This window comes from Carettochelys insculpta, chromosome 5 (assembly GCF_033958435.1).
Source record: "Carettochelys insculpta isolate YL-2023 chromosome 5, ASM3395843v1, whole genome shotgun sequence".
NCBI lineage: Eukaryota > Metazoa > Chordata > Testudines > Carettochelyidae > Carettochelys > Carettochelys insculpta.
This window is the reverse complement of record NC_134141.1, coordinates 56,273,256-56,295,118: the sequence shown is the minus strand read 5'-3', so window position 1 is coordinate 56,295,118 and position 21,863 is coordinate 56,273,256. Positions and strand designations below refer to the sequence as shown.

Here is a 21,863-nt window from a genome sequence, read left to right as displayed (position 1 = left end):
TTGCTGTTGACCCTGGAAATATCTTCTCTCCATCTCAGTGGAGAAGAGCTATTGGCAGACTATTGTACAGAGTAGAGATGTGTCTGCCTTTGGTTGACCCGGTAATCTATTATCAGCATTTTCAAGTTCCAAGTTTGAGATTACAATTTCAGGAATGGTGTGCCTCAGTCTTTGGCTGATCTGAAGTTGAATATGTTAAAAAAGCACAGTGTTGAGTGTTGCATGGAAGAGGAAGGGAGAGGGAAACTGTTTATTACTCTAAGAACTTCTGCCTCATCAGGCCTATTTTGGGCTGTTTCCTGTCCTGTCTAAGGAAGGATTCATCTCTGCAGTTGATGGGAGCATTCTTGTTGGACAGTTACAGGTAAGTCTATGTGAGGAGAAGTGGTTTTTTTAACAGAAGAAAATCAAAAAGTAATTGAATTATGTCCCCTGTATAAACTGGCCTGGTGAAAATCAAGAGCATAGCTGAATTCAGACTGATACCGTCATGGATGCCTTGGATGTTGGTGGAATTTGCTGATAAGTTAACTGTGGCCATATGAAAGGAGATGAGGCTAATGTTGTGGGAAATGGAATCAGTCCCTTCACAGAAAGGCACTTGCTCTGATTGGTTTTTTACCAGCACTGTTGCCAAACAAAACCTTTCTTAGAGTTACCTTTGAAAGTTTCAGTGGATTTCAGTTTAAGAGCACAGTTTTCTTCTTGGCTATCTCCCCACAAAATTAGAAGGGGGCAAAGGGGACTATTTATCACCTTTGTGCCCACTAGTTTCTGCCGCAATGAGCGATTGGCTCAAAATCCAGCAGAAGGTAGAGTAGCCTTAGTAATGCTGTAATATAGAATCACAGGAGCCTTTAGAGGTCAGCTAGTCCAGGCCCAGGTACTCTTGGCAAATTAAGTAGTGTTTTTGTATTATATGAACCATTTGCAAATTGCTCCCAAGGGACTGTTAAGCTCACCAAGGGATTGCTTGAGCAATAAAGTAATCAAGCATTCAAGCCATGTTACCACCTTTACCATTTTCCTGTAATGCCTTGTACACTGAGGAGCAAGTGGTAGGGACATAAACCTGGACTAGCTCTTTGACATCTAAGGAGTCCTTATCAGCTCAGTAAGGGCAGCTTTTACCATGTAGGCTTTTGTTTGAAAATATATTGTCAGTCTTCAATGATTCAATTTAGACTACACTTCACAGATTTTAATCTGACAAAAGGGTGAAAAACTGTGATGGACTAGGCTTAATCTAGTAATATGCAAATAAATAATTTCTTGCCTTCAGTGCTACAGAGACAATGTTGCTTTGCCATTGCACTGGACCTTTCCTCTTTTATATTGGTTTGAGAGGAAGGAAAATGTGAGAAATGTAGTTTAGAAAGATGGTGTTTCAAATCTTTTAGCCATGCATTTGTTGGTGAATGAATAAGCCTGTGATCAAAGGCTTTAACCCCTTAGACAGTATGAATCGAGGTTTCCTGGAACAGTTAAATGCTCTGCAAGTACATGTTATAGCCCCACAGAACTTACTGACTTCATCAGAATGGTGTCAATTTACTATTCTGCTGGCTGCCTACTTTTTTCAAAAATATATATTGGATTGAGAGCCAGAGACAAATTATTATAGATTCAAGCAAGATAATTGGAAAATGTGTCAAAGTATCGTATCTCTGATTGACCAAAATCCTCCTATGTTTCCACACTGTGGATTAAAAATATTTTGCACATCATCATGTATTTGTCGTTTTTAAACATGTGCAGATGACCCTTCTCTCATCCAGGACAAGCACCCAGTTTGGTATGTGGAACATTCAGAACATGTATCAAGCGAAGAAACAGAATGCAGTGGAGATGAAACAGTACAAACTTGCAGTTTTAGGATTCTGTGGGACAAGATGGACACAATCTGGGCAGCTACACCTGGCAACAGGTGAAACCCTCATCTACTCAGGACATGAAGAAGAGAGCACACCACACACAGAAGGTGGGGGCTCGATGCTCTCAAAAGAGGCATCTGGTGCTTTAATGGAGTAGGCAGCAGTATCTTCACTCATCATCACAGCCAGCTTCTACACCAAAGTGCAGAAGGTACTGAGTGAGCAATATTATGTACCAACCAACGAAGCAGCTGAGGAATGTAAAACAGACTTCTATGAGAAACTAAAAAGTATGGTGAACCGGAAAGCAAAGAAGAATATCTTGATTTTGATGGGCAACTTCAATGCAAAAATTGGAAACATAAATACAGGCAGAGAACAAATCATGGGAAAAGAAGGCCTAGGCCTATGAATGAAGGACTCTCCATTTTCAGTTATTTTTGTTGCTTCAATGGTTTGGTGAAAGGTGGTAGTGTTTTTCCACACAACAGGATCCATAAGGTCACTTAGGTTTCACCAGCCCATCATTCAGATCACATCTGTATCAGCAGTTCTTTCAGGAGATCGATGCAGATGTAGGTTCAGATCACCATCTGGTCATGATAAAACTCAAGTTTAAGCTCAAGAGGTATACCGCAAACCAGAATTGAGATTCAACACGGAGCAGCTGAAGAATTTAGAGACAAGTGCTAGTTTCCAGGTGGAGCTTTCCAACAGATACGCACTTCTGACAAACATTATCCTGGAAGATGCTACTGTGGAACAAATTTGGGAAGACACCAAAAACAGTCTGGAAAGAGACCTGTTTTGAAACATTGGGAAAGAGGACAAGGCCTCACAAAGAATGGATCAAAATAGAAACTCTGAGAAAAGTGAAGGAACAAAAGGACAGAAAAGCAGCAATCAACAATAGCAAAACAAGAGCAGCCAAAGTAGAGGCTCAGAGACAGTATTCAGAAGCCAATAAAGAAGTTAAGAAGTCTGCAAAATGGGACAAGAAAAACTTTGTGGGAAACAAGCGGAACAAACTGGAGAAACTAGAAAGAGCTGTATGACATCACACAGAAAATAGCTGGGCCACAACATACAGTGTCTCAACCAGTACAGGATAAGGAGGGGCATGTGCTAACATACCCAAGTGAGCAGTTCAGTAGGTGGAAGGAACACTTTGAAGAGCTACTGAACCACCCTACCCACATGGAATCGCCAGAGTTACCGACTGCAAATATATCACTGCAAATTAAAAGCAGCAGACCTACAAAAGAAGAAATCAGAAAACCCATTGCCCATCTGAAAAGTGGAAAAGCGCCTGGTCCAGAAAACATCCCCACAGAAGCAATCAAGGCAGGTAGTGAGAATGAGGAGCGATGGCTTAGTGGTTTGAGCAGTGTCTTTGTAAACCCAGGGTTGTGAGTTGAATCCTTGAAGAGGCTATTTAGGAGTCTGGGCAAATAGATTAAAAAAATCTGTCCAAAATGGTGCTTGGTCCTGCTGGGAGGGCAGGCAACTGGACTCAATGACCTCGACGTCCCTTCCTGCTCTATGAAATATGTATATCTATTTGAGAAAATCTGGGATGTTGAGGAGATCTCACCAGACTGGAAACATGGCTACCTTTCACAGAAAGGCAACCTGAAGGAACTCAAGAACTGGAGAGGGGCATCGCATTAGTGTCTATTCTGGGAAGACGTCCAGTAGGATTCTCTTGTAGAGAACAAAGACAGAAATGATCTGATAGACAGCTCAGGGAAGAACAGACTTGCTTCCGAAGCAAGAGATCTTGTACTGACAAAACAGCACCTGTCAGAGTGATCATAGAACAGAGTGGAACTCCCCCTGTATATAACTTTCATAGACTGAAAAAGCCTTGAGTAGCATTGATAGAGAGACTCTGTGGAAACTGCTGCAACACCATGGCATCCCATCCAAAATTATTAACCTGATCTGTTCAACATACAAACCCATGAGATGCCAAGTTGTTCTCAATGGTGTCTTCACAGAATCCTTCAGAATACTGTTAGGAGTACAACAAGGATGCCTATTGTCACCTGTCATGTTCTTGATCATGAATGGACTGAATTATGAATGGGACGACAGAGGACCATCAATGGAGCATTCAGTGAACACTTTTCAAACAGCTGGAGGATTTCTGGTTTAATTCCATAGAATGCTACTTCACATTTCATTACGCTACGCGACCCAAAATTCACAAGCACAAGTCACGAGTGCTCATCCTACTTTTTAGCCAGTATTTGAAAGATTGGCCGTGTCTACACTAGCCAAAAACTAGTGTATTTAGGAATAAGGGGACTTCGAAGTAGCTGGCCATTTTGAAGTTTTTGGCTAGTGTAGACGTAGCCATTGTGAAGTAAGGATTTATCAATACAATTTGGTTATGGTTTAAAAATACTCAGCAACATATTTACTATTTTTATTATATAATAATAAAACTACATGCACAATGTATGACTTCTGATATAATATTCTGGGGCTTTTATTGCCCATTTCTTCACTTAATCACAGAATTCATTAATTCATAATGGGCTTCCCATTCACATCTGAATTGGTAAGATTTTCATAAGGTTTTAATATAGTGATGAAAAGAGTGCTGGATTATATAAGAATCTGCCAGACCATTTAAAAGATTTTTCTTCTACACAAGAATGATTGTATTGGAACAAAAATCAATGGTCATCTAGCCCTATATCCTGTCTTCTGGCTGTGGCCAGTGTCATATGCTTCAGCAGGAATGAACAGAACAAAGACAATTTGTCAGATATCATCTTGGCACCCCCCCCCCACATAGCTTCTAGCACTCAGAGATATTAGGGGTATCCGGACCATTGGTTTGCATCCCTGAGTATCTTAGCTATTAGGAACATAACCTAATTCTATTTTGAACCCAGTTATAGTTTTTAATTTCACAGCATTGCCTGGCAGTTTGAACTTACATTGTGTGGAAGAAGGACTTCCTTATATTTGTTTTAAACCTACTAACCCAGGTTCATAGGTGACCTATGGTTCTTGTGTTATGGGAAACAAAAACACTTCCCTGTTCACTTTCTCCATGCCATTCATGATTTTATAGACCTCCATAACATCCCTCCTTTGTTGCCTGTTTTTCAAACAGAACCGTCCCAGTCGTCTTAATCTCTCCTTATGTGGAAACTTGCTTAATCATTTTTCTTGCCTTTCTCTGAACTTTTTCAACTCCGACATCTCTTCTTTTGAGGTGGGGCATGCAATATTCAAAATATGGGTGTACCATGGATTTATATGAGGTAATATGATATTTTCTGTCTAATTATATGTCACTTTCCCATGGGTTCTTAGCATTGTTAGCTTTTTTGACTATCATGTATTTTTGGAAAACTGTCCACAGTGAATCCAAGATCTCATTCTTGAATGGTGACAGCTAATTTTGACAATATAATTTTGTATATATGGTTGGAATTATGTTTTCCAATGTGCATTATTTTGCATATATCATATCCTTGAATTTCATCTGGCATTTTGTGGCCTATTTTTGTGAGATATGCTTTGTAATTCTTCCCATTCTACTTTGGGCTTAACTATCTTGAATAATTTTGTACTGTGTGAAAACTTCACCACCCGCTTTTCTAGATAATTTATGAATGTGCTGAACACCAATATTACCAATACAGATCCTTGGAGGATGACGCTATTTACCTTTCTCCATTGTGGGAAAAAAAAAGGCCATTTATTTTTACGTTTTGTTTCCTGTCTTTCAACCATTTACTAATCCATGACTGCTTCCTTTACACATAAGACCCTTTGGCTCTGTCTACACTATGCACTAAAACAGATTTTTCTTAACGTGGATTTATTAATGCTGGGTTTTATCAATTCCATTTTGAGCATCCTCTCATTCCCACATGCTCCCCACAAAATCTACTTATTGCTGCCATGCACAAGTAGCTTAAATCGATTGCTGCAGCAGTGTGTTGTGGGAATCTATCCCACAGTTCCCTGAACCCTGTAGTATTCGTGACTGGCGAGTAAGACTTCCCCCGGGCAGCTAAAAGACCGCCAGCTACAGCCAGCACTTGAAAATCATGACCACTGAGGGAGGCATCCCCCAGGCGGCGAAGAGACCCCCAACTACAGCATCACCTGAAAATTGTGACCACCAAGGAGACTTCCCCATGGCAGCTAAAAGACCCACGATTATGTCCAGACCCTGGCTAAAGTCCATCCAGAAATTTCCTCCAAGAGCACAGTCATGCTAGTGACAAAGTGTTTTCTTCTGTTTCCCAAAAATCATGACTGAACAGGGAGACTTCCCTTGGCTGGCTACAGGATCCTCGCCACACGCAAGCTGCCTGTCATCTTTCACAGCACATCTTTTTATTGATTCAGGATGAAGCCATGTGATGTGGCTGGGCGTGGAACAGTTCCAGACTGCATGGTGCCTTGTGGGGGGAGAGAAGGGAGGGGATGTGGGGGTCAGGACAAAATGTAAGCAGCTGAAAAGAAGTTTCTCGTCCAAGCACGACCCCCACCACAGACTAAGTGCCATGTGGTGCGTGTAAGGAAAGTTCCAGAATGTGTGGTAACTCACAGGGAAGGGAGGGGATGTGTGGAGCAGGAGACACCATGTAAATGGCTGAAAAGAAGTTTCTCATCCTATCAGACACTCACGACCCCCACCCACAACCTAGCTGCCACATGGTGCGGGGGAAGCGCAGCTGGCACCAGACAGTATAGGAAAAAAAAAAGCAGCTAGCAGGGGTATACACAGAACCACAAATCCCACAGCCATGCTACTAGCAAACAAAAAGATATTTCAGCCTCATGTGACTGTACAGCCACGGGCTTCCAGTTGCTGAATTGAAACGGTCTTCCTGTTGCCTAATTCCCCCACACCTGAGAGCAGCAGAGATGGAAGAGACCAGAGCAAAGAACTGTGGAGCATTGTGGCACACACAGCCTACAAACATGTACCGTAGTTGATTTGATGGACCTTGCTAAGGTTTTCTGAAATTCTAAATAGACTATATCAACTGTATCATCTTGGTCCCCATGCTTGTTGACTCCCTCAAAGAATACTGATAAATTTGGTGAGGCATGATTTCCCTTTACAAAAGCCATGTTGCCACTTACCCGACATTTCTTGTTCATCTAAGCATCTGATAATTCTGGTCTTTACTATAGGTTGTTTTTTTTTTTTTTATAAATCACTACATTAGCTCTCCTCCATCCTTTGGTACAGAGACTGATTTCAGTGATAGATTATAGATTCTCATTTGAGTTCCTTCTGGCCATTTGATTCTGAGGACTTGTTACTGTTTAATCTATAAATTGTTCCAGAATCACCTCTATTGACACCTCAATCTGGGACAATTCCTCCATTCTGTCTCCTAAAAAGAATGGTGTAGGTGTGGAAATCTCCCTTTCATCTGCTTCAGTGAAAACACATTGAAGAAATTCATTTACTTTATCTGCAACTGTTTTTGTCTTCCCTGAGGGCTGTGCTCCTCTGACATTTTGATCATCCAGCAGCTTCTAACTTCTGATGTATTTTTGGATGGAAAAAAAGTACTGTTTTTTCTTTTGCTGCTTGCTCTTCAAATGTTTTGGTCTGCCTGTTTTAGACTATGACGCTATTTTCCTCACTAGGCTTTGACTTCCAGTTTTTAAAGCATGCCTTTTGTCTCTAATTACTGCTTTTGTTCTGTTCAGCCAGGTAAAGTGTTTTGGGGTTTGCATACTGGTTTTCACTTTTTTTTTTTTTTTTAAAGACATAAAGCTTACTTACTTTCTAAGTGAGCATTCCAGTTAACAAACTCTCTGTACAAAGTCCAGTCCTATAAAGAGACACAACTCTATCAAGTCCCATGCAGTTCAATTAATCTTTGCAGGAGTGGTACCTAATTTGGTTGTATACAGTATATTAGATAATGCCAAAGAAAGAGGCCAGTGGTGTGAGGTCAGCATGGAATTTGATGTAGGAGTGTTTATAAGAAATTATGTGGATTTGAAGGTGAAGCGGAAAGGCCCTTGAGAGACAAGGAAAAGGGCAGCTGTTGAAAGAAAGTTGCTCGCATGAAATAGGCTTGAAACAGAGGGTTAGAGAAGAAGCCAAATGGCCATGAAAAGAGGGGCCTGGAACAAACATCAGCAATGCAAGAGTGAAAAGGAGGAAATGAGACTAGGCTTGAAGAGAGTAATAACTAGAAATCCATCCCAAGTGCAAACAAAACAGGAAATAAGCAACCAAAATAGTACCATGCTGTTTTTGTTCATTTTAACAGTAATTATTATATCAAAAATTGATATTTGAAACTAAACAATCAGGAAAGGAATTTCTCAAATTGTGTCAAATGACTCATGTAATATTTTCACGTACCTGTGTACAAAACATACTGCTTCATTTAAACTTTATTGAAATCAATGGTCTTTTGACTAAGTCCCTGAGAGAGACTGAAGTTTTCGTGAGAAGAGTTATGCTAATTGTCTGTTCTTGCCCAAAAGTTCATGTTTTGTCATTTTTGAAAAGTGTGTGGCTGCTTGAGTTTAGACTTGTATTTGAACTGGATAAAATCATGAACATTTTTGCACAAATTCACATGATGCTAGTAATTCTGCTTCAGCATAAGTTGGTGGTAGGTCCATTTCACTAGTTGGCTTTTGTCCAGAAGACTGAAATAAGACTTTCAAAGGTAATTCATAGTTGCTTTAGGCTGCCACCAGCATTAGCTCTTGGGAAACAGTGTTTACAGTAACTTTTTCTACCTCTATCAGAAACCGTGACCAGCTAATTTGGTCAGGATAAGAGTTTCGCCAGCTTTTGTAAACACACTTAAAAGTTTTTGTTCTTTTAGAATTACAGATGCCATTTGTGATAGTTTATTTACAGTAAGCAGTATGTTTTTACAGTGATTCTGGTTCTTTGCAAAGACTAGCAATTTTATGACTCTTAGTGTGTTTACAAGATTTGGCTTTTTCCCAAAGAGAGAGATTTTTAATCTTTTGTGTTTGAACAGATGTGTAAACCAAAACATTGCAGTCTCATCTATTTTGTGTTCTCTGTTGAAAGAGATGTATGGATGAAAATTTAGGGAGTTATAAAGTATTTCTAAGGCAGACACTGGCATGACTAGACTAGTACTGTACACCGGGTATGTTTGCTTTCTTTAATTAAATTATATAATTTTAATATAGCACCTGATTCCTTGAAGGAGAGCATTTATTCTACCATAAATATTTTTCGTGTAAATATCTGACCTACCAGAATAAATTATTTTGAACCCATCCTTTAGGCTTTCTATTAAAATGCATCACAATTTTCAGATGAAAATTCTATAAACACGTATGTATTCAAACAAGAATTATACAACATCTCTGTGTTTTGAAAATATACACATACTGAGATTTTTAAATGGAGATACACCTATATCATAGACTTGGAAGAGACCTTGAGAGGTCCCCAAGTCCAGTCCCCTGCACTCACAGCAGGACCTATCAGCATCCCCGATAGAATTTTTTTTAACCTGTTTGCTCCAGATCTCTAAATGGCCCCCTCCAGGGTTGTGAGCTCAGTCCTTCGTTTAGCAGGCCAATGCTCAAACCACTGAGCTATCCCCATCTGCTTCCTGAGTAGTATCATTATAATATTCCTTGTGAGAAGAGAAGACTGTTGTTTTTTTGTTTTTGTTTTTTAAAAAAACCAAAAAAACAAAAAAAACTCAGGCTATGTCTACACTATACTGGAAGATTGACCCACTCTTTCAGGGTTTGATTTTGCACATCTAGTATGGGTCACAGTCGAAATGCGAGGAGTAAGGGAGCTTGACAGGAGCAACTCTCCCGTTGACCTTCCCTGATAGGGGCGGCCAAGTAAGCCGAGTGCAGATATGTCAATTCTAGCTACGCAGTTGCCATAGCTAGAATTGCATATTTGTGATCAACTTACTTTGCCTAATATAGACATATAGCCTCAGAGTCATGACATCAGTGTTTGGCAGTCTGTATAAGAGCTCACAGCAGCTTTGATGATGATTGGAGTTGTGCACTTATCTTGTCAAAGTAAAAGTTTAAATCTTTGGTGTCCTTTATGTACTTATCTTCATTGTTTGTTAGAGCCTCCCTCACCATGCAAATTGGATATGTTTTTTGCCATGGTAATATAATGAGAACAGATGTGAGATCCTAGGACATAAGAACATTGCAAACAGTCCACTGGAAATTAGAAAATGGGCATGCATCAAATAAGAATGGATTGAAGAAAATATTGAGAAGCAGATTTGGGTATTAAGTAACTGAAAATTCTGCACAGGACAAGTATACATGTAACAAAAACATTAATAAACAGGAACTAATGTGGAAATTTAGATTGCCTGTATAATCTTGCTAAATGAAGCAAGGAAAGAATGAGGATCTATTTGGTCAATATAATAATTTTAATGTCCTAATTTTATTTAATGTCCTAATTTGTATTATGATCCAACTGAAATTGGTGCCCATTGTAATAGCATTTGGTGAAAGATTAAGGCTATGTCTACACTGGAAGCATCTGTCGACAGAAGTTACAACAGGGAAATCTTGACAGAACCTCTGTCAACAGGTTGCATCTGCACACAACTTGCTCTGTTGACAGAAAACTGCGAGACTGCACTGCCCCCTGGTGCCAGAAAGCAGAATGGCAGCTCTGCAAAGAGAGCTGCCTGGCAACCGGAAGCCCTCTCTGTCGACAGAAGTGTCTACGCTACAGACTGTTGTGCCTTAAATTTTTGAGGGATAATCCTGCCAAAGCAAATTCAGAGTTCTGTCGAGAATCTGTTGAAAGAATGTTTTACAAGTGTAGATGCCCCTTCTGTCGACGAAACTCTCTAGTGTAGACCTAGCCTAAGTCTATTATCCTTTCTATACTGTTGTAAGGCAGGGAAATAGTATTATCCCGGTTTTATAGGTGGAGAACTGAGATACAAAGAGACAAAACTTGCTCAACTTTGTGGTGCATAAAGTAATTGATATTGGGTCTTTTGAGTCCCAGGCTAGTATGGTAACTGCTGGACCATGGCTAATTATGAAACTGGAGTGATAGAACAGAATTGCTACATAATGCAAAAAAAAAAAAAGTATTCTGTAAAATACAGACAAATAATGTTTTCTATTTCTCTTCTTTGTTAGAGAGAGAAGGAAACTCAAGAAGATGTATTAGAAAAGAACATTACGAGAGAACAGCAGATGAGTAAAAACTATAAGCACTTTCACCTTTGCATTGCACATCATGTAATCCAAAAGCAGAAGAAGGTTCACAGAGTCGGTCCAACCACCTTCTTGATTGGAGAGACGCCCAAAAGCATTCGCAGGTGAGACTCTTGGGGCAGGAGGGTGAGGAAGAACTAGAGTTTACAAAGAATTCTTACTTTAGGAATTTGTGTTGTTTTCTTTTGTCAAGTAAACTTTAGTCACACGGGGAGTGGGGAGAAGGCAAAACTGGGTTATAGAGGACTTTCTGTGACAAGAGCTGACGTAACTGGAAACTTTACTTTTATATTGTTACTTATACCACACAACACTTTTGCCATATATGCAGAACTGAAATGTAGAGGTGAACTGCTTGAAACATGACATGTGTTTTTGTGTTTTCATTAAAATTATGAAAGTTTGACAATGTTGATAATTTTCAAATTGCAGTAATTTGAGGACATTGAGCTGGATTTGTAGGACCAAAATAATTCCAGTTGAACTTGTTTAAAGTCAATAGATTAATACCAGGAAAGGATATTGGCCCATTTTACATTGGTTTACAGCAGTGGTTTTCACTGTGTGACTAGTTAACCACATGCAGTCCAATCAGCACACAATGCCATCCGTGTGACAGTCTCAGGGCCATGCAGGTATTAAAGATGTTGCCTCTCAAGTGTGTCTGCGTTGCCCAACTCTGTTATTTTCCTTAATCTAAAAAAGTAGATTGATATCTTCCTACCATTTTCACAATGTGGTTGAGATTCAGGGATTATTCAATTGAGGATGAAAGTGCTTATCAGAATTTCAGTTATTCCGAAATAAACTTAAAATGTTTAAGGATTTTACTTAATATATTGCCTTAGCCAGGACTATAACTCTGCTATGAGCATTTCATTATTAAAAATAGAAGTTCTCATTTTTGGATGTTACAGTATTACCCGTTTTAGATAAGAGAATATTTAAAACCACTCAAGAACGTGCATGGTGTGATTTGCTGTCTGCCAGGTGTATTTATGATTTGGCTATGAAAACATGCTTCAGGGAAAATTCATTCAGGTTTTTTAATCAGGTGCTGGGAGCTCTTCTTCAATTTTTATTTAAATCTGATCAGTGTTTATTTTACAAATGGAATTTTGGAAAGTGATAAATCTGTAATGTATTCAACAGCAAGTGCCAGTGTGTGGGAGGGAAGGAAGGTGTAGTCTTTTCCTTGAGGCGTTAGGCTTTGAAAGATTTCTCTCTTCCTGCTAATTTGAAAATGTACCCAGACAGTAATCTGATATTTCACTGCCAATCAGGGTGGATAAAATAAATGACTTGTTGAAAATCAACGTTTTGGAATTTTAAACTGATCTGATATTCCAATTCTTGTTAAAACTTAAATGGGAATTTACAGCCATCTTTCTTGAGGCTGAACTCAAATGAAACCATCCACAAACCATTTCAACATGTTGTATCAACATGTCATGTGTTACATGTCTGCAGATGTCTTCATAACAGGATTAATAGTATGTGCACTGCACAATACTTCAACTTAATTTACTAAACTGCATAATATAAAATTTTTATAGCTTGAATTGGAAACTGGCTACTGCCAGACCTGGGCTCTTTCAGCAAGAAGGACTGTACAAGGAATAAACAGATTTAAAAACAAAAAAAGAAGATTCAGGTTTTCCCCCTTTCTGCTGCTGCTTCCTCATCTCCCACAACTCCCTCTCCCTGCAAACTCCCGGTTTGAGAAAAGACTCCTTGTTCATTCTCTCTCCCCCATTCCACTGCACCCTGTGTCTCCTCACTCTTTAATACTAATTAGCAACATTTAAATTATAATAGTGCAGAGAAAAGGGAACATGACAGCAGATGACAAGAACTACAGAGGAAAAATTCTCATAGTAACAATGGTCAAAGAGAATACAGGTGTAGAAAGAGGCCAATGCCAAATAAACGAGTTGAGAGAGAAAATTTATGAAAGCCTAAGCAAGACCATGTGTACCTCTTACAAATGAGGAAGCCAATATCAGATTGGATCCTGAAATAAGTGAGGAACTAGTAAAATGGTTTGGGGATATAATTGTAGTCAAGCTGCTTTCTCCATTGAAGAAGGTATGGAGCATCTGTAAGTGGTCTGGACAGCTGCTACAGTGGTTAAAACAAAACCACCCTCTCTTCTGAAACTGGAAGTTTGGCCTAAATTATTTAAAGGTCTTTCCCAAAAATTTGAAAATGAGGGTGCATGGATTGACATTTTGAACATCTATTTCATAACTTTATAGTGAATTTTTAAACATATTGTTCCCATTAAATTCTTTACAGTTACATGCAAAATGTGCAATGTACTGTTAATTCAATTTGAAGCCCAGTGTGTGGGAACAAGGAAAGGAAAGCAAGAGTGTTGCATTTAGCACTCAACTAACGTTAGGTCTACACTACCATGGAAGATCAACCTGTTCAGGGTCAATCTTCCATGGTTTTGTTTTATACATGTGTGAAACAATGCTTTCCAGGGTCACAGTCTATCCCAGAACACCATGTGAGCAGCAAGGTTGAAGGAAGGTCAATGGGAAAAACACTCCCATCAACTTTCTTCTGTATAGACAACCGTTATAGTTGACCACTCATAAGTCGATTTTAGTGACGCAGTTGGAATAGCTAAAATTGTATATCAGCAGTTGACTGCTGTGCCTAGTATAGACATAGCCTAAGAGAAAAGATCATCTCCATTTTACAAACCCGCATTTTGCAGAAAGCATCTAATTAAAAAGAACCAAACAGCAACAGGTTTGAGACCCAAGGTCTTGTCTGGTACACTCATGTTCTTGAAGGTTCTTTACAGTTTTAACATCTGTAGATTTCAACTTTCTAAAGGGCTACCAAAGTGGCTGACTTATCAATGAGTTTGATATAGGTAATTCAGTGGCCATATGCTCATTTATGACTCCCTCACAGTCTAGCACATTAGAACCTATTTAGTGTGATTTTTTTTTTTCTTTTAAGATAAATTTGGCTGAGAAGCCAGGATTCAATACCACCTTTCTTTTTTAAATTGTCACAGGACCCCTAACTTCAACATAAATATACAGCAAACACTAGAAGAAGGGAGATTAGTTTTAGTATATATTCTGAAAGGTGGCACCTTGCTAGAATCACACTGTAGCTGGGGTATTAAGCAGGCTCATGTAAGATTTAACACTCCCATTTTCTGGTCCTCATTTTAGAAAATTAAGATGAGAACATGAGGGAATTCCCAAAGCAACATAGTTTATATGTTGGGGGGATGGGAGGGGAGGAAAAAAAAATGGTTGGATTCTGTAGGCTTTTAAGTATATTGGCAAGAGTGGCTATCAGAATTTAAAAGCCTTACAGTATCCAGACATTGTCTAAAATACAAGTATATAAGTGAATAAAAATATTCCATGTGTCTGATGTTTTGGATTTCTGAATAAACTGAATGTCTCAGGATTGGAAGTAGAATAATGGAGGTTTTCACCTGAGGCCTTTTTCTTCAAGTTCAGTCTAGAGTGGTTCTAACAGAAAGTTACAGTCTACAGTTCTAGCTACACCAGGGATCTCAAACTCACGGCCTGTGGGCAGTTCCACAATCCAGCCTGTGAAATATGTTTCAAAAGTTATTTAATCAGGTCCACTCAGCTGTCAGCACCTGGCTCCCTGCAGTTCATGGAGGCTGTCTGTATGCTGCTCCAGCTGCTGGGAGTAGCACATGCAGACACACACCTCTCCTGGGCCACAGGGATGTGCCAACAGCAGCACAGAGCTAGCTGCCAGGAGCCACTCTAGCCCTGCTGTGCTGCTGGTGTTAGCAGCAGGGGCTGCCGTGGCCTTTTTAAATTGCCTGAGGACAGCAGGCAGTGCTAGGGGATGCGTGGAGGATGAGGACCCATGAAGCCACCGCCAGAAGGTGGTACCCTAGGTAAGGGCAGCACCCGTAACCCCCTCACAATCCCACTCTGACCCCACCGAATCTACACGCTCTCCGCCCTTGCTTCCTCCAGCCTCAAACTCCTTCCCAGAGTCTGCACCCCAGATTCCCTCCCTACCCCCGTCAGTGAACTCATGAGTATGTTACCACTCAAACCATTTTAATTATTTCCACTACTGAAATATGAGCTTTCTCATCCTTTAACAATAGAGAGATGTAGGGAAGGAGGAGAAGGAGCATGGCATCTTTATGCCTGTGAATCTTTCACAGATGCCAGCAACAAGGACTTTTCTAGGTTTATCTAGTAATCTTTGTTCCTACTTTGCACTAGTGTACATCAGGCAAACTATTTTATTAGCAAGTGCTTCCTACTTCAGAGTAAGAGCAATAACTCATGTCAGATAGAACTTCCTTGATGGAATGCAGCCAGCTTTTTGTCATGCCTTTCAAATTATGTGAGGCATGTTGACACCTGCTCTCCTGAATTTTTTTGTTGATTTAATAACATGTTTTAACTTTACTGCAGGACATTTTAGCTAAAAATATTTTATATGTAGCTTTTCTTTCAAGATAGTTTGTTGTATTTTAAAACATTGTTTCGGCTGCATTCAGCTTCAACATCAGCAGCCATTTAGATTGCAGAGGAGATTAAATCTATGACTTTTCCTTTTCTGTAAATAAGATTTTTAAATAGTTTTAAAAGATTTAAAAATAATCTTTTAAAGATTTTAAATCATATTTGTCCACTAAGTTGGTAACACTGCATGAATGAAAGTATAGGCAAGTGTTAATGAGAATAGAATTTTCTTACAAAAATTGCTACTTATTTACAAGCCATTAATTGTCATAGTTGTTGCTGCAGACATAGTTTAGGGTTTCCATAGCATTTGGTACTTATGGGTTCATTGAAATCAAGTTGTTCAAGGTAGCATACCCAAAAACACATAGGCTGACCTTAGAGGTTAACAGTGTTCTAAGATTTTGTTTATAACATCCGAGTTTTAAGTCTTAAAATTAATCTAAAGATTTTTTTTATTTTCAGTACACATTGTATTTTAATAATATGTGTGTTTTTGTTCTGATTTGGTAAGATCTTTCATCTAAGCACCTCCTCCATCACACCAGATAGAATTTCAATATATTTTTGAGTGGATGAATGGGTTTATTTCTTTCTACCATTCTTAATATGAATAAAAATCTATTTCCAGTTTAGGATACTTTGCACTGTAAGGGCTCTGTTAATTAAATGCCCAGATATTGGACATTGTGATGTGTTTTCAAAACTTTGTCTAGACCAAAGGTCTCGCCATACTTGGCCCTTGTGGCTAAGGTCAAGTTTTTTATCAAATTATAATTTAGTTTTCCTTGTCTCTCCCTCCCTCTCATCAGAGGAGAATTTAAGTAATGTGTAAGTATCAAACCAAAAACTATTTAGACCTTCACCAGTAGCCAGCATAATTTTATCCCACTTCACCTCCCAAATTACCTGTGAGTGTTAAAAACCAAAATACTTGCATTGCAAGGAACTCAAGGCTAAAGGAACATTTCAGTAAGTGCTGGGTAGGCCAGTAGTTCTCAGTGAGAACTATTCAGCCCATCATTGAAGAGTTGTTAACAATGCCTAATGAGGGCTCTGTGTCGGAGCTTTTTGTCTGTTCCCAGAACTGAGCTCTCTCAGAAGCCTGGAGAAATGGTTGCTTCCTATCTGCACCCAAAGAAGCTGAGTTAAATTCAAGCTTTAGTTCTAAGGCTCAGATCTATGTGTCCAGTTGAGTCAGAGACCTTTTTAGTACTCAATATGTTAAATTGCTCCATGTTCCAGAATTGGGAGGAAGATGATAGCAGTATGTTAGGTTATGTGTATATTATGAGATAAATGCGAATTTATAACACTGGGTTTTATAAATTCCCCACAAATTCGAGTTAGTGCTGCCACACTCAATCTTAAACATCGACTGTTGCAGCAGTGCGTTGTGAGAACCTATCCCACAGTTCCGTCAGCCCCATAGCATTCTGATTTCTTTCGCTGGTGCGATATGAGAAATAATACCCTACAAGTGGTTGTGGGTATGTGATATCATCTTCCCACATTGCATTGTCCTCATTCCCTTCCCGTGGAAAGCAAACGGACATTTTTTCCAGAAGGAAAGAAGTAAAAGTAGGGAATCCCAGGTGAAAGAAAACCAAGTAGGCTGGCTACAGAAGGTGACTGAACCATGTAAACTGGTTGCTCAGCTGCTTTTCCTTCTGTTGAAAGAACACTGTTAGGTATAACTTTTGCCTGATCAGCCAACTGTCATGCCAGGCAGGGGACTGTCATATCCACATCCCAGAATGACTCTGTCCCCTAGGATTCCCCAGGTGACTGTGCCATATCAACTGGTCCCCCAGCCACTTTCTTTCCCCCTTTCCTACGATAACACCTGAAAATATTACAGGAACAGAGTAGAACTTGTGATATCTCCCCCCACCACCGGCCTCACACACGCATTCTGTGAGGGATGGCATGGCGAACTGGGTAAAGGGCCAGTTGACAGGGTCCCTTCAGTGGCTTTCTCTGGTGGGGGGCAGCCCTGAATGCCTATGACTGTGGGGGCTAGCCCCCCCACCCACACATTCTAGGGGGGATGTCATGCATGGGAGAAGGGTTGAATGACTATTTGAGATGTTTCCTTCAGGGACTTTGTTCTGCAGGGGGGCCAGTCCTGAATGCCACTGACTGTGCCCCCCCCAACTGATTCTAGGAGGGATTTCATGGGGGAAACCATTGAATGTATGGGTTCCAGACAGCACAAGCTGTAATCTATCTGTTCCCTGTTGTCAACACCCAGCCCCTGGAAATCTTAGCCACAGGGGGTGGACTCCCCTCCCCCCTGCGACATGCAGCCCCCAACCCCGAAAGTCTTTCCTGCGTTTGCAGCCTTCACCATGTGCAAGGTAGCTCATGCTACTTTCTGGCAGCATGGTCTGCACTGCACTGCGCTGCACGCACATGTTTTTTCTGAGTTGGCTGAGGGATAGCCATATGATGTGCTTGGGACAGACCGTGACTGCATGGTGCCTGTGTGGAAGGGGTCCCTTGGTTCATGCTGTTACGAAGTGCCATCTTGGATACAGAACAGCTCATAGTGATAATACAGTGTGTAATGTTCAATACCTGATCTGTCATGCAGCATTTTATTGTTGGAAGAGAATGGGACCACACAATAGATGAAGATGCATTGGATGATGATACAGAGGAACTGAAAAACAGGAATGCAGAGTTGCTGGATGCCTTGGATGCATTGATTACAGTGGCGTGCCATTTCTGGAGAGATGAAACCAGCACACATTGATGGGCCCATACAGTTTTAGATCAGCAGTGGCTGCAGTACTTCTGCATGTGCAAAGCCACTTTCATGGCACTTTGAGACTTGCTGGCCCCTGCCCTGCAGCACAGTGATACAAAAATGAGACCTGCTTATAACACTTTGCAAGCAAGTTGCCATTCCTCTTTGGCAGTTTTCAATGCCTGATAGTGACCAGTCAGGGGGAAGTCAATTCAGGGTGTCTAGATCCACTTAGGGAGTCATGGTGATGCAGGTAGCCACTGCAATCTGTGACCGCCTGATGAAGAAGACTGTGACTCTGAGAAATGTGCAGGAGATAGTGGTCGGTTTTGCTGCCATGGGGTTTCCGAACTGCCATGGGGCAGTAGATGAGACTTACATCCACACCCTGGCCCTGGACCACCTGGCCTCTGAGTACATAAACCCCAAGGGGTACTTTTCAGTGGTGTGGCAGGCTATGTTAGAATACAAAGGTCGTTTCACCAAGATCTATGTAGGATGGTCGGGAAAGGTTCATGATGCGTGCATCTTTAGAAACTCTGGTGTGTACAGAAAGCTACAGAATGGGACTTTCTTCCCCAACCAGAAAATCGAGATTGACGACATGGAGATGCCCCTTGTGATATGGATGTTCCTGCCTATCCTCTGCTCCCTTGGCTCATGAAGGCAGATGCTGGCAACCTGGATTGCAGCCAGGAGCACTTCAACTATAGATTGAGCAAGTGCAGAAAGGAGGGAGAATGTGGCTTTGGCCATTTGAAAGTGAGGTTTTTGTTGTTTATTTAGACCTTTCGCAAATCAATATTCCCGCCCTCCCCATGGTTGCAACTTGTTGTATTCCACATAACCATCTGCAAATCGAAGGCTGAAAATGTAACGCTAGCCTGAGTTGCTGAGGCAGTTGTCATAATATGGAGATACACACATCTCATAGAACAGGAAGGAACCTTGAGAAGTCATCAAGTCCAGTCGCCTGCCCTCTTGGCAGGACCAAGCACCATCCCTGACAGATTTTTTTAACTTATTTGCCCCAGGATCCAAAATGGCCTCCTCAACAATTGAGCTTACAGTCCTGGGTTTACCAGGCTCATGCTCTAACCACTGATCTATCCTTCCTCCTAACCATTTGCATGTTGTAAAGGCCATGGCAACCTCTTCCATCCTTATCAAAGGGCATGCTAACCTTCTCTCCTTTCATATAACACACCTCTCCTTTCATACAACATGGGTTTATGCATGCACAGCTGGACTTACGGGTATTTGCAAATGCACATACAGAAGCAACAGCAATCAGGGAGGCTTTGAAAAACAGATTTGAGTGAACACACATCCGCAACAATCTGCTGCCCATATTCACACAATTATTTCTGATTAACCTTTTTGAAAGCAACCTCTAAATGCACCACACAACATGTGACCCAATAAATGAGACTTTTTTTTTTTCAAATGTTTCTTTTTATTTACGGAGGAGAAGGGTAAAGGGTATTTAGGAAAAGAAAAAAAAAAAAGCAAAAGGCATCACAATTGGTGGTATGTAAGTCTTTTGCATCACTTTGCAAGAGTCATTTGCACTGTGTTTGTCCTTCTCCCCTCACCTTCCCTCCCCCTGCATTCAGGGACTCTGATGACAAAGGAGTGAAGCATATTGAGGGGAGGGTGGGTAAGAGGGAGCTGAGTCCAAGTCCACATAATTAGTCCTGCTTTGGTGGGCATCTGTCTGCATCCCTCTGTAGGTCCAGCAAGGAACAAAGGATCTCTGTTTGCTCCCTAAGTGCTGTAAGGAGGTCTTGGACTGGAGCATGCTTTGGTGCCACTGCTGTGTCCACCTTTGGTTATCAGTGGCTCTGGCTCACTTCCTGTCTTCCTCTTCTAGTTGTTGCAAGATGAGGTCTGGCTTGGGGATCTCTTCTTCCTCCTTATCATAGCAGCCCTGTCTCCCCCAGCATAAGCTGCCTGTGGAAGACAGTGAAGGTCAAAATGTAGACACATATATAAAATATGACATAAAGCGATTACCCATGGAGTAAATGTGGCTCTCTCTTTTACAGCCTGGGAGCTGCGTGGCAGGGGGTAGTGGGTGTTCAATCCCACTGGCCTCATGGCTGACTGGGTGCGGGGGCACTCCTGAAACATGAAAAGATCCCCAAAAAAGTTTTTCAGGGGCTGGCTCCACATCAGTCCTACACAGGGGAAAGCAGCAAAGCCAATCTGGTGGGAGCGGAGAAGACCAGGACAGCCTGCCAGCCACATGGTGTGGAAAGGCGGTCCTTAGAAAGTGGAAAGGTGAGGGAGCAGTGCAAAAACCTGTAGTGATGCCAGATAACTTACTGGTTGCCTGGCACGGGAACGTACTTAGTGGTTGTCTGGCATGGGAAGATGTGCTACTGTGTAAACCTCAGTAAGTCAGGCCTCACCAAATACTCACCAGAAGAGCCCCACTCAGCACCATTGCTGGACACCATGGACATGATAGCTTCACATGTCAAAGAGGAGGGTACTGGCTCAGGCTCCAGTGTGAACAGCTATGGACTTCCAGGATCAGCTTCCACAGGCGCCAGCTGAACATCAGCAGCTTCCACTTCATTGCCCTCCTTCTGCTCCTGCTCCACCTTTCAGCTCATACCGCAGTCCTCCGAATGATCTCCTGAAGAGTCCCTATTAGCTTTAGGGGCCATGGTTGTACCACTCCCAAGAATTCTGGCCAGGTGCTCATAGTATCAGCATGTCTTGGGAGATCACCCATTGACTTCTTTGACTTATGGTAGCTCTGCCAGAGCGCCTTTATTTCACCTGGCATTGCTCAGTGTCCCAGCTGTACCCTTTTGCAATCATACCATCCGAAATCTTATAAATGGTGGCATTTCGCTTGCAGACACACAGCCAGCTCATGACTGATTCTTCTTCCCACACAGAAAAGAGATCCAAGATCTTGTGAGTCCATGCTGAAGCTTTTTTGTGCCCCTGAGAACTCACATCCAGCAGAGAACCCTGAGTACTCATGATGGATGAATGGATGCCATGGATGAATGGCTGAGGTGTGCTATCCACACTGGTCAGAAGGAAAATGGATTTGCATTCCTGGTACCATTCAAATTCTCAGGCTTCCTGTTACCTAATTTTCTGCGCATCTGGAGAGCATCAGAGATGCAACTGGCCAGCACAGACAACTGTGGGGCTTTGTGGTATATGTGTGGGACTCCTCGGGAGGCCAATGAATCTGGTTTAATCAGGAGCTGTTTCCACATTACCAATAATCCAAATGCTTACATTCAACTTTCCTGTTAATCCCACTCAGGTTGTCAAAGTAAGAAGATCAGGCCATAGCACCCCCTAAATTTGAAATGATGGTATTTGTTGTGTGAAGTCACACTTTTAAATTGAGCTAAGTGCCTTAGGCTATGTCTACACTAACCCCCCGCTTAAAAGGGAGATGCTGATGACCCGCATGGCTCGTCTACACAGGGTCATTTTCAAAAGGACCCCACACACTTCCAAATCTCCTCATTC

At 41.2% G+C, this 21,863-nt stretch overlaps 1 protein-coding gene and 1 pseudogene across 9 annotated transcripts in view; one reads left to right on the top strand and one right to left on the bottom strand.

Annotated features, from left to right (window-relative positions):
- ERCC6L2 (ERCC excision repair 6 like 2) overlaps positions 1-21,863 on the top strand; it is a 227,848-nt gene that overhangs the window by 120,250 nt on the left and 85,735 nt on the right. For all 9 annotated transcript variants that reach the window (XR_012645704.1, XR_012645705.1, XR_012645706.1 and 6 more), the window contains exon 18: positions 11,028-11,209. Coding sequence is in view for 5 of the 9 variants with exons in the window: in XM_074995116.1 (XP_074851217.1) it covers positions 11,028-11,209 (182 nt within the window). In the remaining 4 variants the exon portion in view is untranslated. The remainder of the gene's footprint in view (positions 1-11,027; positions 11,210-21,863) is intronic.
- On the bottom strand, positions 19,422-19,561 carry LOC142013965 (U6atac minor spliceosomal RNA; annotated as a pseudogene).